We start from the raw sequence: 15,087 nt of genomic DNA, 5'->3' as shown, positions 1-15,087 counted from the left end.
CAGGGAATACAGTTTTAGGAACCTCATATTACATGAATTGTGATAGATAAATACAAGCTGTAGAGTTGATATTAGGGAAATTATTAAAGTATTTTCTTGTGCCCGGAATTCCACTGGAAAGAATTAATTCCATTTCAATTAATCTAAATGAGGAAAATTGACTGCAAATGAGCAAAACCAGTTGCGAGCAAGGTCATGGAATGGATTAAACTCGTAAGTAGAGGTTCCACTGTACTTACACAAATTGCATTTTAAAATGAACACACAGTGTAACACTGCCACCACATAGCTGGGCGGTATGACTGACCTCTGTGAAGTTCTTCTCAGCGATACATTCATCTATCTTCTGTGGGAGATGAAATAGAAACTCCAACTTCCGCAATGTCCCGTGAACGCCCAGTAGTCGACTAAGGTGGCCTCGGCGCTCCTGCAAGACAAGCATACCACACCTGTATTTACCACCCATTTTCATTTTTTATCTTCAAATCTAAGGTGCTCTCTTAGCTACACTTAAGAAGTTGAAGTGTTAGACATATGTGCAACAACTGGGTATCTTTATTATGTAGATGTTTCACCAACCAGTGGTTTTATCAATACAATTCAGAGACAAAAACAGTAGACTAAAGAGACTGAAGATGAGGTGATCAGTCCCTTAGCCTAGAAGCAGGTGTTTAGAACTGTAGAGTGAATCTGAAGAACAGGAGGAGGAAGTTGGAGTTTAGGAGATTTTGTTTGGATTATCAACCCTGGAGGGGTAGCCACCTAGGATAAACCAAGAAAGGCAGTGCATCATCAAGGGACTATCTGTCTTATTTCCACTGGGGTCCTCATTCTTGTCCCCCAGGACAAGACTGACTAACACCCAGGTACCTACTTACTTGCCAGGTGATCGGAGACAGTAAGCATAAGGAATCACACCCAATATTTCCACCCTTGCCGGGGACTAAACCACAGGCAGTCTGTGTGTGGGGCGAGAGCGTTGCCTACCAGGCCATGGGACACCATACCAGGCCATGGGACACTGTAGCCAAATGAGATGAGCTACAGTAGATGAAGGCATTGTAACTGGTATATGGGATTTCCCAGTGAAAGTGGAAAAGTAGGTCATGCCCAAAAGTTGAGCCAGCCTACTTCCACAGGGGTATACAATGTACAGTACCAGTGATGATGCCTTCATCTGCTGTAACTCATCTGACTCCAGTATATAAATAAGCCCATGTCTTCCTGTGCTTCAGATTCATCAAGACTACAGTACTGAACACCTGCTCCTAGGCTGAGGGACTGACTACCTTATATTCAACTTCTTCAGTCTTCTGTTTTTGTCCCTGTATTGTACTTATAAGCCACTGGTTAGCAAAACATTCAGTAAGCCGACAGAAGACAGAAAAATTTAACAGTACGCTGTTCAGGGATACGGAAGCTGTACAGGTAAAGAAACCTATGAGAGAAAGTTATCTGATGTTTTTTGTCAAAAGAAAATTTAAATCCATGAGTAGTGGCCCATTTGAAAGCAAAATCAATAGCAAACCGGAGAGAGGCTACTACCAGTCAGCATCTGCACAAGCTATAGCAAAATTGTCACCAAACAGCAGGGGTACTTAACCCTTTTACAATTACAGACCCCAATGGATTCCCCAGTATGTCCCCCATACCTCTCCTTCACCAAACTGTCAAAATAATCATAATCATCACCAGTTCTATTAGGTACAGGTGTGACTTCAAAAGATGTCAACAGCTTGGTTTTATTTTACATATAGATAGCTAGGAACAGAACTGGTGATAGTTTATTCTAATCAAACAAAAACTTTTTTTTAAATTGTCCAGAGATGGAGTCCCATACCTAGGTTATTTGGGTCCCATACCCTAAGGGATATGGACACCCCTGGTTAAAAATCCCTTCCATAGAAAGATTATTAATGGTGAGCAGGAAGAGAATAGTGCTAAGAACAGCCTTGAGGTACACTTTCAACCTGGACAAAACCAAATGAAGAGCTATTTATTATTTACCCCAGATATGGAAGCGTTTCTCCAATAAGAAATTGCCTCAAAGGCTGCCCGAAATGCCTTGCATAATAAGGGCTTTCTATAGTTTATGTCGATCACTAACAGTATAATGTACTATACTCCATGTTATAGAAATAAAGTCTGTTTGTTTGTTTGTTTGAAAAATATAAGCTTAGGCTAAGGTGTTGTAATGCCAGGTATAGTCATAAGCTTTTACAAGACCAAAAAATCCTGCTTTAACCAAGTGATTATTAGTGAAGGCATTGCAAATGTACACATCCAAGCAGATTAAGTGACTGATGGTAGAACAGCCCTTATGAAAACAATTGATAAGGGGAGAGAGAAGTATGGGTTTCTAAGTATCATACTAAATGAACAAAAAGAAGGGTAGATGAAGGGCTCAAACCACAGTCCATAAATTGATTCTGACGCTCCACCGTCTAGGCTAACCTAGACCTCTAATAAGATTCAGAGGCATCAAATGGTGCCTCTGACAGGATGTAATACAGTAAATATTACCTCCAAATCCTTAGGATTAGAGGCCTGGGTTGGCATATATGGTAAAGCATTGGACTGTCAATTTAAGGACCTTGGCTTGAGCCCTTCGCCCACCCTTCTGTTTATTCATCTAGAGTTGTACATTACAACTTAATTTGAGTTCATCATACTAAATGTTTATTAGTGAAGCATTCCAGCAGATTATCTGCTAACCACAACTTGTAAATATTTTTTGCCTTCACTTGGACCGTGATCCATGAGTGACAGTCTGATCACCAAGATTATAACCTCTAAAAAAAAAATGCACTTTCAACATAGATTTGAGAGTATGAACAGATTCCTGACTCTTAACAGGCACTGGAAACCTGTTGAACCGTCTAGGATGATGAAGCAGAGATAATGTGATGATGAAGCAGAGATAATGTGATGATGAAGCAGAGATAATAGTGATGATGAAGCAGAAGTAATACTACTCACCTAACTGTGGTTGCAGGGGTCGAGACTCAGGTCCTGGCCCGCCCGCCCACCCATCCTCCCTCCCGCCCGCCTTCCTGCCTGCCCGCCCTCCCTCCCGCCCACCCTCCCGCCTGCCCTCCCACCCGCCCGCCCACCCTCCTGCCCTCCCACCCGCCCTCCCTCCCCCTCCCATGTATGGTTCCTGCCTCCACTACATCACTTGCTAGGCTATTCCACTTCCTGATGACTCTGTGACTGAAGAAGTACAGTGGTCCCTTGATAATCGTAGGGCTCGAGAATCATATTTTTCGGAAATCGTAGCTATATTTTCATATAAATATGGGCTCGCTAATCGTAGATTGACTCGCGAATAGTAGTTCGTCCAGGACGCGTGCGCACGCTGTGAGCCGGGACGACCTCCCTTCCCAGACAGTGTGGCATTGTTTACCAGTGAGCGATGGTCCCCTCACGTGCTCCTACGAAATATTTCATAATATTCCATTCATTTTAGTGCTTGCAAGTACTAAATAAGCTACCATGGCTCCAAAGAAAGCTCCTAGTGCCAAGCCTTTGGTAAAGAAGGTGATAAATATGATTGAATTTAAAAGAAGTTGCAGAGGTTGGTGGATGAATTTGGTAGGGCATGCAAAAGAAGAAAATTAAAAGTGAATACAGGAAAGAGTAAGGTTATGAGGATAACAAAAAGATTAGGTAATGAAAGATTGGATACCAGATTGGAGGGAGAGAGTATGGAGGAGGTGAATGTATTCAGATATTTGGGAGTGGACGTGTCAGCGGATGGGTCTATGAAAAATGAGGTAAATCATAGAACTGATGAGGGGAAAAGGGTGAGCGGTGCACTTAGGAGTCTGTGGAGACAAAGAACTTTGTCTTTGGAGGCAAAGAGGGGAATGTATGAGAGTATAGTTTTACCAACGCTCTTATATGGGTGTGAAGCATGGGTGATGAATGTTGCAGTGAGGAGAAGGCTAGAGGCAGTGGAGATGTCATGTCTGAGGGCAATGTGTGGTGTGAATATAATGCAGAGAATTCGTAGTTTGGAAGTTAGAAGGAGGTGCGGGATTACCAAAACTGTTGTCCAGAGGGCTGAGGAAGGGTTGTTGAGGTGGTTCGGACATGTAGAGAGAATGGAGCGAAACAGAATGACTTCAAGAGTGTATCAATCTGTAGAGGAAGGAAGGCGGGGTAGGGGTCGGCCTAGGAAAGGTTGGAGGGAGGGGGTAAAGGAGGTTTTGTGTGCGAGGGGCTTGGACTTCCAGCGGGCATGCATGAGCGTGTTTGATAGGAGTGAATGGAGACAAATGGTTTTTAATACTTGACGTGCTGTTGGAGTGTGAGCAAAGTAACATTTATGAAGGGATTCAGGGAAACCGGCAGGCTGGATTTGAGTCCTGGAGATGGGAAGTACAGTGCCTGCACTCTGAAGGAGGAGTGTTAATGTTGCAGTTTAAAAACTGTAGTGTAAAGCACCCTTCTGGCAAGACAGTGATGGAGTGAATGATGGTGAAAGTTTTTCTTTTTCGGGCCACCCTGCCTTGGTGGGAATCAGCCAGTGTGTTAATAAAAAAAAATTAAGAAAAACATCACTGAACAATATGAAAGTGGCTTAAGTGCGGCCGAACTGGCCAGGATGTATAACAAACCCTATACAACCATATGTTCAATCGTGGCCAAGAAAAATGAAATCAAGGACGCTGTTGTTGCAAAGGGGGTAAATATGCTGACAAAAATGAGATCACCAGTACTCGAAGAGGCTGAGAAGTTATTATTGGTGTGGATAAACGAGAAACAATTAGCAGGAGATAGTACAGTATTATGACGTAAATTATTTGTGAAAAGGCTAGGCAGTTGCACGACGATCTGGTAAAGAAATGGTCTGCAACTAGTGGTGATGTGAGTGAATTTAAGGCCAGCAAAGGTTGGTTTGAGAGAACTAAGAACCGTAGTTGCATACACAGTGTGGTAAGGCATGGTGAGGCTGCCAGTTCGGACCACAAAGCGGCTGAAAAATATGTGCATGAATTCAAGGAGTACATAGAGGCTGAAGGACTGAAACCTGAACAAGTGTTCAATTGTGACGAAACAGGCCTCTTTTGGAAGAAAATACCAAAGAGGACCTACATTACACAGGAGGAAAAGGCAATGCCAGGACACAAGCCTATGAAAGACGGGCTGACGCTCATGTTCTGTGCTAATGCTAGTGGGGATTTCAAAGTGAAGCCGTTATTAGTGTACCATTCTGAAAATCCCAGAGTGTTCAGGAAAAACAATGTTATGAAGAGTAAATTGTGTGTTTTGGAAATCTAATAGTAAGGCATGGGTCACGAGGGAAATTTTCGTCGAGTGGTTCAATGAAGTGTTTGGCCCTAGTGTGAAGAATTACCTCCTGGAAAAGAAATTGGATCTCAAGTGCCTCCTAGTAATGGACAATGCACCTGCTCATCCTCCAAACTTGGATGACCTAATTTTCGAGGAGTTTGGGTTCATCACAGTAAGGTTCTTGCCCCCGAATACCACTCCTCTCCTCCAGCCCACGGACCAGCAGGTCATTGCAAGCTTTAAAAAACTCTACACTACAGCAATGTTTCAAAGGTGCTTGAATGTGACCTCAGACACTCACTTGACTCTAAGAGATTTTTAGACAGAACACTTCAGCATCTTCCATAGCATAACCCTTATAGGTATGGCTTGGGAGGGAGTGACTACCAGAACTTTGAACTCTACTTGGAGAAAATTGTGGCCAGATTGTGTCAACAAGAGGGATTTTGAAGGGTTTGGGCCTGACCCTGATGAGCCTATGTCTGTTGTTAAATCTACTGTGACACTGGGGAATTCCATGGGGTTGGATGTGAGTTTGGAGGATGTGGAAGAGTTGGTGGAAGACCACAACGAAGAGCTCACCACTGAGGAGCTGCAAGAGCTTCAGCAGGAAGAGCAACAGATCACAGCTCAGAATCTTGCTGCAGAGGAGGAGGAAGAGAGATGGAAGAAGGTGCCTTCTACAGAAATTAAGGAGATTTTTGAAATGTGGAGTAAGATGGAAAGATTTATGGAGAAACATCACCCTGACAAGGCTCTTGCAAGCCATGTTGGCAACATGTACAGTGACAAAGTCTTGGGCCATTTTAGGGAAGTGTTAAAGAGACGCCAGAAACAGAGCTCTCTGGACAGTTATTTTGCGAGACAGGACTCCAGTGACTCTCAAGGTGGTCCTAGTGGCATTAAGAAACAGAGAAGAGAAGTAATCCCAGAAAAGCAATTGGTACCTGAGGTGTTGATGGAAGGGGATTCCCCTTCCAAACTGTAAATAATCCAATCTCTCCTCCTCCAGTCTCCCATACACTAAGAAGAATCGCCAATAAAGGTAAGTGTTATGCTGTTAATGTTTCATTCATCATGTCCCATTGTATTGTTTATGTACTACATGCATATTTCATGTTAAAAAATTTTTTGTTTTAGTACTTCTGGGTGTCAGGAATGGATTAATTGTATTTACATTATTTCTTATGGGGAAAATTGATTCGAAAATTGTAGATTTTGATAATAGTAGCACCTCTAGGAATGGATTAATTATGATAAACAAGGGACCACTGTACTTCCTAACATCCATGTGACTCGTCTGAGTCTTCAGCTTTCAATTGTGACCCCTTGTTTCTGTGTTTCCTCTCTGGAACATCCTGTCTCTGTCCACCTTGTCTATTCCATGCATTATTTTGTATGTTGTTATCATGTTTTCCCTGACCCTCCTGTCTACCAGTGTCGTCAGTCCAATTTCCCTCAACCTTTCTTCATAGGTCATTCCCCTGAGCTCTGGAACTAGCCTTTGTACTTTCTCTAATTTCTTGACGTGCTTGACCAGGTGTGGGTTCCAAACTGATGCTGCAGACTCCAGTATGGGCCTGATGTACACAGTGTACACTGTCTTGAACGACTCCTTACTAAGGTACTCCTTACTATTCTCAGGTTTGCCAGGCGCCCATATGCTGCAGCAGTTATCTGGCTGATGTGTGCCTCCAGAGACGTGCTCGGTGTTATGGTCACCCCAAGATCTTTCTCCTTGAGTGAATTTTGCAGCCTTTGTCCACCTAGCCTAAACTCTGGCTGCGGTCTTCTCTGCCTTTCCCCAATCTTCATGACTTTGCATTTGGCAGGGTTGAAATCGAGAAGCCAGTTGCTGGACCAGCCTATCCAGGTCTCTTTGTAGTCCTGCCTGATCCTCATCCGATTTAATCCTTCTCATTAGCTTCATATCATCTGCGAACACAGACACTTCAGAGTCTATCCCTTCCCTCATGTCATTCACATATATGAAAAATAGCACTGGCCATAGGACTGACCCCTGAGGGACCCTGCTCGTCACAGAAGCCCACTGTGATACCTCATCATGTACCATGACCCACTGTTGCCTCCCTGTGAGGTATTCTCTGATCCATTGTAGTGCCCTTCATTATTATACATGCCTGATCCTCCAGCTTCTGCATTCATCTCCTGTGAGGAACTGTGTTGAAGGCCTTCCTGATGGTGTAGCAGTGGTAACAGTGATGGAGAAGCAGAGGTAACAGTGATAGTGAAGCAGAGGTACCAGTGATAGTGAAGCAGAGGTAACAGTGATAGCGAAGCAGTGGTAACAGTGATAGTGTAGCAATGGTAACAGTGATAGCGAAGCAGTGGTAATAGTGATAGTGTAGCAGTGGTAACAGTGATAGCAAAGCAGAGGTAACAGAGCTAACTAACTTGTAGAGCAGAGGTAATGCTGGTGGATGATGCAGTGATTCTCGACATGTTGTCCTGGAGTCGAGTGATCTGCGCTTCCATTTTCACTGATCCTTCTTTCATCTACACACAAATGTATCAACACAATATTAAAAGCAATACTAACAAAACTGAAAATTGAACCCTATTAAAAATTATTGAAATTATTTTCTTCTAAACTGATATTCTGTATTAATTTTTATAACCTTTACATTTATTTCAACTAATACAAAATATAAGAAAATTATTTCAACTATTATGGTATGAATATCATATTTTAAAATTTTTATTTTAATGGAAATAAGTATTTTTCTTCAATAAAATATACAGTAATTCCCTATTACAAATCCTGTAACACTGAAATCCAGGAATAGTTTTACCTTGCGAACAATGTCAGCTGCAGCAATGAACTTGTCATAGTGATCGTAGACAAGTGTCTGACAGTCAGAGTCGAGCACTTGTATCTGCGACACCATCTGTGCCTCGTGCTCCAGCAACTGTTTCAAACTGCTCTCCTGCCCATTTACAATATCATATAGTCTCAAAAATAGCATACAATGATGCATTTTATCATCCATAAACCTCCTTACTTACACATAAATAATATGTAATTAATTATCATCGGTATTATTATTCTTACAGTAAACCTTCTTACAATGTAAGTTTAGATTGTATGATTCTCTTACAATGTAGTTCACAAAAATGCAACTAAAAATCTTGATACTGCATGCCATAAGAGGTAAAAGAATTAGTTAATACTCAAAAGTTTTGTACTACACAGTAAACGCCTCAATATAATGGATTAATAGATGGGGACCGGGAAAGGGTGTCTGTTATATAGAATAACATTAAAAACTAGCAATAAAATGCACTAAACTATTCTACTCTATATCTACTATGGAACTTAACATGCAATTTACAAATATACTACAATAAACATTTAAAATAAAGGCATTAAAAGTATAATTTACCCAGTCCATTATATCGGGGTACATGAAATCAAGGGTTTACTGTATCCTAGTTGCCATAGCATCAATGTATGCACAAACTCTGGGTACCACTCTTGCTAGTATTCTAGTTGCCATAGCATTCTGGGTACTACTCTCGCTAGTATTCTAGTTGCTACCACTCTTGCTAGTATTCTAGTTGCCATAGCATCAATGTTAGTATTCTAGTTGCCATAGCATCAATGTATGCACAAGCTCTGGGTACTACTCTCGCTAGTATTCTAGTTGCCATAGCATCAATGTATGCACAAACTCTGGGTACCACTCTCGCTAGTATTCTAGTTGCCATAGCATCAATGTATGCACAAACTCTGGGTACTACTCTCGCTAGTATTCTAGTTGCCATAGCATCAATGTATGCACAAACTCTGGGTACTACTCTCGCTAGTATTTTTTCTCGCTAGTATTTTTTGGTCAGTTGGGCCTAAGATGGAGAAATTTCTGAGGGTAATGAACATTTCATCTTAATCATACAATACCAGGTCCTGAACTTAAAAACTGACAAGGGGAACTGCAACTCATGCCAACTACTTGCTTTCTGGGAAAATTGCCTATCTTACACACTTTGTTTTTATCATCATATTTTGTGTATTTTCATTAACCTATCTCATCTCTCAGATATTAACAATGGTATCCACTACTGTGGGAATACTTGTGATGCTAGAAGTGTCAAAAAGAATAAGAGAGAGTCTATGATGGTACTGAAAAAAGTGTAAGTTTCAGAATGACTTTGAGGCGGTGCAAAACAACAAGTATAATGGAAATTGCTGGTGCTCTTGATGAGGGGGAATCAAATATTCACACAACCAGAAACAATGAGAAGAAAATAAGAGCTTGTAAAATCAGTAATACAGATTGTGATCTGCTTAAAAAGACAATACAGATATTAACCATAAACTAAAACAATTCCTGGAATTATATAACAGATCACATAGACATATGTTCGTATGTACTCATGCATAACATACATTACATCATTGTGTGAATGCCACTATAGATGTAATGGAACTATTCATCGAGGTCTCATTTAAAACAAAATTCAGTGGAAGATGGCCAGCATTTAAAAAAAAAAAAAACTGGATAATAAATGAAGATATTTACTATGGCTTTGGTATTTCTATTCCTTGGTCATTTGAAATTACTTTTATTTATGCAAGTTTTAAATTAAGGCTGACTGACTTACCTTGATAATCTTCTGGACATACATATCATGGTTAAAGTGCTTGGAATTAATATCATAAGGTGTGTCTTCTTTCTGCCCACTGCCATAAAACTGCAGTAGTTCTGCTCGTCTCCTTCTCTCCTTTTTCCCTTCTGTAGACAATGCAATATATTCCTTTATTTGTTTTCTTAAAACAACATATGGCAATATTAGTATTATTACTATTCATCACACATGTATAGTATATTAGCTGATGGGTACATCAAATACATATACATGATGTATAGCATACAGTGGACCTCCGGTTATTGGCCGGTTTGGTTATCGGCCAACTTGGTTATCAGTTGGGTTTTTGGCACTGGGTTATCAGCCATTCGCTCGGCTATTGGCCGTTTTGGACACGTCCATCCGCGGGCTGGGGCAGCTTGCGCTTCAGTTTGGCTTTGTCTCTCGGTGGCTAAGGAAGCTTCTGCTCATACATCCAAACATTTCGCTTGTTTACCATTGTTTTTAGAGGTTTTTCTTGCAGTGCAACTGTGAAATAAGTAACCATAGCCCCAAAGAAAGTTCCTAGTAAAGTTCCTGTGGTAAAGAAAGTGAGAAACACCATGGAATTTAAGTGTGAAGTGATAGAAAAATTTGAGAGTGGTGTGAGGGTGGTGGAACTTGCCAGGATGTACAGCAAGAATAAATCAACAATTACATCCATCCTGGCAAAGAAAGAACAAATCAAAGACACTAATGTTGCAAAAGGAGTAGCTTTTCTAACTAAATAAAGGACACTGATAATGGAAGAGATGGAAAAGTTATTATTATTGTGGATTAAGGAAAAAGAATTAGTGGGAAACAGTGTAGTGGAGTCTACTAAAGTTCCTGTGGTAAAGAAAGTGAGAAACACCATGGAATTTAAGTGTGAAGTGATAGAAAAATTTGAGAGTGGTGTGAGGGTGGTGGAACTTGCCAGGATGTACAGCAAGAATAAATCAACAATTACATCCATCCTGGCAAAGAAAGAACAAATCAAAGACACTAATGTTGCAAAAGGAGTAGCTTTTCTAACTAAATAAAGGACACTGATAATGGAAGAGATGGAAAAGTTATTATTATTGTGGATTAAGGAAAAAGAATTAGTGGGAAACAGTGTAGTGGAGTCTACTATTTGTGAGAAAGCAAAGCAGTTGCATGAGGATCTTGCAAAGAAAATGCCTGGAACAAGTGCTGCAGTTTGTGAATTTAGGGCCAACAAAGGATGGTTTGATAGATTTAAGAAGCGTAGTGGCATACACAGTGTTGTAAGGCATGGTGAGGCTGCAAGTTGTGACAAATGTGCGGCTGAAAAGTATGTTCACAAATTCTAGGACTATGTAAAGGCAGAAGGATTCCAACCCCAACAAGTTTTCAATTGTGACGAAACAGGCCTGTTTTGGAAGAAAATGCCAAAGAGGACCTACATTACCCAGGAGGAAAAGGCACTGCCAGGACACAAGCCTATGAAAGACAGGCTTACTCTTTTGTTGTGTGGTAATGCTAGTGGGGATTTCAAAAGTGAAACCTTTACTTGTGTATCACTCAGAAAATCCCAGAGTGTTTAAGAAAAACAATGTCATGAAGAATAGATTGTGTGTGATGTGGAAAGCTAATCATAAAGCATGGATCGGAAGGCAAATTTTCAAAGTGTGGGCTAATGATGTGTTTGGCCCAAGTGTGAAAAAATACCTCCTGGAAAAGAAATTGCCACTCAAATGCCTCCTGTTACTGGACAATGCTCCTGTACATCCTCCAGACTTGGAAGACCAAGTGTTTAGGGACTTCAGTTTTATAAAAGTGAAATTCTTGCCTCCTAACACCACTCCTCTCCTCCAGCCCATGGACCAGCAGGTCATTTCTAACTTCAAAAAACTCTACACAAAAGCAGCGTTTCAAAGGTGCTTTGAAGTGACCTCGGACACTCAGTTGACCCTAAGAGAGTTCTGGAGGAATCATTTCACTATCCTCCACTGCATAAGCCTTATAGGTAAGGCTTGGGAGGGAGTGACTTCCAGGACTTTGAACTCTGCTTGGAGAAAACTGTGGCCAGACTGAGTCTAAGAGAGGGGTTTTGAAGGGATTGAGACTCACCGTGACCCTGACCCTGCCGACCCTGTGGACTTTATTGTGTCTTTGGGGAAGTCCCTGGGGTTAGAGATGAGTGGTGAGGATGTGGAAGAGTTGGTGGAGGACCACAGGAAAGAGCTAACCACTGAAGAGCTGCAAGAGCTTCAACTTAAACAGCAACAGACTGCAGCTGAGGAACTTGCTTCAGAGGAGGAGGAAGAGGGAGTGAAGGAGGTGCCTTCTTCAGAGATTAAAGAGGTGTGTGCAATGTGGACACCACCCTGACAAAGCTGAAACAAGCCATATCTGCAACATGTTTAGTGACAAAACCCTGTCCCACTTAAGGGAAATCTTAAAGAGACACCAGAAACAGAGCACTCTGGACAGTTATTTTGTGAGACAGGGGTCCAGTGACTCTCAAGCTGGTCCTAGTGGCATTAAAAGACAGAGAAGGGAAGTAACCACAGTGAAGGCATTGCTACCTAAAGTCTTCATGGAGGGGGATTCCCCTTCCAAACACTAACTCCTCCCTCTTTCCTCCTCCCTATCTTCCAGAAGCCAGCATTAGCCTTCAATAAAGGTATGTAATACTTACATAATTGTAAAAAAAATTATTTTTTTGTGAATATTTTTGTTTGGAATAAATTAATTTTATTTCCATTAATTTTTATGGGAAATATTAATTCGGTTATCAGCCATTTCGGTTATCGGCCGAACTTCAGGAACGGATTACAGCCGATACCTGGGGGTCCACTGTACTAGCTGTTGGGGATGTGAACTATATACAATGAAATCACGAGTTTCGGCCACCCTGAGTATCGGCTACTTCGAATTTCGACCGCTTTTTTCGGCTAAATTTTGTCCCGAGTTTCAGCTGTGTCATGTGTTTCGGCCGGCATACCAGACCTGTCCGCCTACATTACAATCGAAACTAGGTGCTAAACCCACAAGGGTCATACACACTAAATACAAATGAAGTACTGTATAGCATATTAGCTGATGGGTATGTGGACTCCAATGGAAATAAGTCATTCTGACTTTTTTTTAGCTATCATAGGTAATTTACACATATGTTACTAGGTATGTTAATTGTACTTACGTAAATAAACTAAACTTACTAACATAAATAAACTTATTTATTAACCACATACACATGACGTATATACCACAGTGTGTGCCTTATCCTCTATGCATTATTAAAAATTCATTTTGACATACTTCTTACTTCTGTAATAATAATCATATAATTGATGCTCTAGCACGGTTGCCAGCTCAATAACTATTTATACTTAGGGGTTACAGATATCGACTACTACTCAGTAGAATTTTAGCATTAATTTACGGTCCACAGTGCATACAACATATGTATATCACAGAATGAGTATTTCTTGTGCAAATTGTTAATATGGAAAACACTAACTAAAATAATACATGAGTTAGAGGTCGTCACGGCCACGCTAGCGAGAGATTCGTCTGTAAAAACTTGCATTTGTGGTCACAGTGGTGCCTGTGCTAACCTTCCTATGGTGTAGAAATATACCTAGTTGGACGAATTTTATTGAAGCTACCTGGTTCAGTGGCTAATGCGACAGTCTGGAGTTTTGAAACTCTCTGACCGCAGGTTCTATCCCCGCCCGTGGTATGGTTTGTTTGCAATCGTGTCATTACAATTTCATGAGTCACATTAACTTTAGTTGTGCAGCATGTTTCAGGTAATTCAAATTTAATATTAAGTCACATTATGTACCAGACCAATGTAAAGAAAGACACACGACATTGATGGCAGAAGTTAGATAAAGTTACATTATGTTCGGTGGGTTTCATTTACTTTAGTTATGTTTTAAAGCTGTACAACAACCATCTGAACATCAAAATAAACATAATATTTTACAATTCAAATGATAATTAATAGGTGGGGTTGGTCAAGCAGAGGTGGTAAACTACTCTCACTTGATTATAATCAAAAAGAAGCGCTAAACCGCAAGGGTTTTACAGCGACTCTCAGTTAAGCACCTGACTACCGATCCAACATGAAGGGAAGCACTATATTCATATGGGTCACAGGGGGTCTGGGCAATAAACAGTACCCAGGTTCAATCCTAGAAAGGGTGAGGTAGATTCAACCCCCAGTACAGGTGGAAACATTAGGTCGTGTTTCCTTCAGACACCTACTTTCCATGGTCACCTAGCAGAAACTAGGTACCTGGGTGTTAGTGGACTGGTCTGGGTCGCATCCTGGGGACAAAATTAACCTAATTTGCGGGAAATACTCAGCATAACAAGCGGCTTTGTATATAGTAGTATGTCACTGTTGTCAACTATGGTCTGTGTACCTTGTACATTATTATTATTATTATTATTATTATTATTATTATTATTATTATTATTAACGTGTCTATTTACAGAGCGTCACTTAAGCAGTACTGGTCTATGGACGTCACATTTCATATAACTTAAATAAAGCTATCTAGATCACAATTACATTCGTGGAAACTTTATTTATGTAGAATACCGACCTAGAGAAGCCATGACCTGAAGTTTGTTTGTTTGGTTTATAAGAGCCAGTGACAGCTTAGTGTCCAGCCAGACTTCCCCATGACCCGGACACAGTTGTTAGGTTTATAAGAGCCAGTGACAGCTTAGTGTCCAGCCAGACTTCCCCATGACCCGGACACAGTTGTTAGGTTTATAAGAGCCAGTGACAGCTTAGTGTCCAGCCAGACTTCCCCATGACCCGGACACAGTTGTTTGGTTTATAAGAGCCAGTGACAGCTTAGTGTCCAGCCAGACTTCCCCATGACCCGGACACAGTTGTTAGGTTTATAAGAGCCAGTGACAGCTTAGTGTCCAGCCAGACTTCCCCATGACCCGGACACAGTTGTTAGGTTTATAAGAGCCAGTGACAGCTTAGTGTCCAGCCAGACTTCCCCATGACCCGGACACAGTTGTTTGGTTTATAAGAGCCAGTGACAGCTTAGTGTCCAGCCAGACTTCCCCATGACCCGGACACAGTTGTTAGGACACAGTTGTTAGGTTTATAAGAGCCAGTGACAGCTTAGTGTCCAGCCAGACTTCCCCATGACCCGGACACAG

The 15,087-nt window shown here is 41.2% G+C and overlaps 1 protein-coding gene across 1 annotated transcript in view; it reads right to left on the bottom strand.

Annotated features, from left to right (window-relative positions):
- LOC128695066 (vacuolar protein sorting 51) overlaps positions 1-14,663 on the bottom strand; it is a gene marked incomplete at its 3' end in the record, with an annotated part of 40,468 nt that extends 25,805 nt beyond the window's left edge. The window contains 5 exon segments of the mRNA XM_070091506.1: positions 308-427; positions 7,714-7,815; positions 8,112-8,246; positions 9,922-10,052; positions 14,511-14,663. Of these exon segments, the coding sequence (XP_069947607.1) occupies positions 308-427; positions 7,714-7,815; positions 8,112-8,246; positions 9,922-10,052; positions 14,511-14,523 (501 nt within the window).
- Between the last annotated feature and the right edge of the window lie 424 nt (positions 14,664-15,087).

This window comes from Cherax quadricarinatus, chromosome 35 (genome assembly GCF_038502225.1).
Source record: "Cherax quadricarinatus isolate ZL_2023a chromosome 35, ASM3850222v1, whole genome shotgun sequence".
Taxonomy (NCBI): Eukaryota; Metazoa; Arthropoda; class Malacostraca; order Decapoda; family Parastacidae; genus Cherax; species Cherax quadricarinatus.
The sequence above is the reverse complement of the archived record's forward strand: the minus strand, read 5'-3'. Positions and strand labels throughout refer to the sequence as shown.